Here is a 1,870-nt window from a genome sequence, read left to right on the forward strand (position 1 = left end):
GTTATAAATACTTTCATTATCAACTTCCTGCTGATGCCATTCATTTAAAAGGTTCTGGTCAAGACCAATAAAGCAGCTTCATCTCCTGTGACATCTGAAAAAAGCCAAGATTTAAAAACAACAGTAAAGAACTTCACTTTCTTTATACATTATCATAGGATATAAAGCTATGAAATTTTTCAGTGTCAAGCGCAAAGCATTATCCCCTACCTCACTTTAACACTGGAAGATGGACACTTAATTCAGCAGTACTCATTAACTGCTACGTAGATTGCCTGTGTTGTCGGTAGTAAAGCCATTTACAATCAACTTATGAAGTAATAACACTAGCCAGACACACACACAGAGGAATACCAAAAACAATGAGTTTTGTTGCACAAATATCCATACTTGGGGCATGGCTATCAAGTAATAAGACTGATTCAATACTCTATAATCATAGTACACTAAAATACTGCCAGACAGTACTAGCCCCATGTATGAAAAAATGTCTATCTGGAAAAGGCTGTGATTTATTGCAAAGCATAATTATACAGCAAATTTCAAGGAAAGTCTAACAATTTTCAAAACCAAATTTTTAAATTTAATGGTTCAGGCCAAAGTCTCAGTTACTTTTTGGAGATTTCAGAACTATTAGGGGCAGAGGAATGCTTTTCCTTTTTTCTCTTCTTTTTGTCCTGTTTGTGATGCTTCCCCTTTTTTGACTTACTCTTTTTCTCTTTTTTCTTTTCTTTCTTCTGATATTTTTGTTTCTTTTGTTTTGAAGTGTCCTCTTCAGTGGAACTGGATGAATAAGACCTTTTCCTTTTTTTTTGCAACTTGATTTTCTCTTTGCTTTTTGCTTTTTTCTTCTCCTCTTCTTCATTTATTCTTTTTTCTTGTAATGCTTGCAGTTTATTCAGTTCTTCATTCTCTTCATCACTCTCCTCACTACTTGTGCTGCTGACATCCAAAATTATGTCCCTTCTGGGGTCTACTCGGTGAAAATTGCGGCATTCAAAAGTCAGGTGACCAGGATAGACACATTTTTTACAGCGTGCTCGGACACTGTTCTTGTTGCAACCTGGAACTGCCATGGCACTGGTAAGAGGGGTTGCGGGACCCCTGGGCTTTCGAGAGGACACTCGCTTCCCACTGGTCGCAAGGACAACACACAGCTAGGGTGGCTTCTTCCTCCCACCCACGCCGTGGCACCCAGATGACAGTCAGGGAAGGCCCTAAAAGTCTCCGGCGATAGTGGAACCAAGTAGCTGCTGCTCACGTAGACACCTTTGAATGAAATGTAACAAAGCACTTTAAACCAATGTTCACTAGCTGTGCAGTTTTGAGCGCAACACACTCTACCTTTCTTAAATGAAAGAGTTCAAGCAATCTAAACATGCCTAAGAAGTACTGAGTAATCCTTGTTCATAAAATAGTATGGAAAATGTCATCCTTTGACAAAAATTAATTTTTAAAATGTTCTCTTTTTATTTTATTTAATTAATGTATGTAGAGAAATATTACATTTCATGTTAGCTAGAGGAAATGCCTTAAAATTTCTGGGATGCCAACTCCCTTTATCTATTCTATCCCATTCTTTTTTTTTTTTTTTTTCTTTTGGCTGCGTCGGGTCTTAGCTGTGGCACATGGGATCTTCACTCAGGCATGCAGGATCTTTTTCATTGCAGTGCGTGGGCTCCTCTCTAGTTGTGGTGCACGGGTTTTCTCTCCCTAGCTGTGGTGTGTGGGCTTAGTTGCCCCGAGGCACGTAGGATCTTAGTTCCCCGACCAGGGATTGAACCCACATCCCCTGCATTGGAAGGAGGATTCTTTACCACTGGACCACCAGGGAAGTCCCTCTATCCGATTCTTTTTTTTTTTTTTTTTG

General features: G+C 39.3%; 1 protein-coding gene across 1 annotated transcript; it reads right to left on the reverse strand.

The window, feature by feature from the left end:
- Positions 1–598: 598 nt before the first annotated feature.
- Positions 599–1,192, reverse strand: LOC132529522 (protein SREK1IP1-like). Its single transcript, XM_060166115.1, has one exon. The coding sequence runs from the start codon at positions 1,074–1,076 to the stop codon at positions 609–611; it is 468 nt and encodes a 155-aa protein (XP_060022098.1). The 5' UTR covers positions 1,077–1,192; the 3' UTR covers positions 599–608.
- Positions 1,193–1,870: the final 678 nt, after the last annotated feature.

This window comes from Lagenorhynchus albirostris, chromosome 1, assembly GCF_949774975.1.
Source record: "Lagenorhynchus albirostris chromosome 1, mLagAlb1.1, whole genome shotgun sequence".
Taxonomy (NCBI): Eukaryota; Metazoa; Chordata; class Mammalia; order Artiodactyla; family Delphinidae; genus Lagenorhynchus; species Lagenorhynchus albirostris.

Coding starts and splice junctions, on each gene's coding strand:
- LOC132529522 (XM_060166115.1), bottom strand. CDS start 1,076: ATGGCAGTTCCAGGTTGCAACAAGAACAGTGTCCGAGCACGCTGTAAA.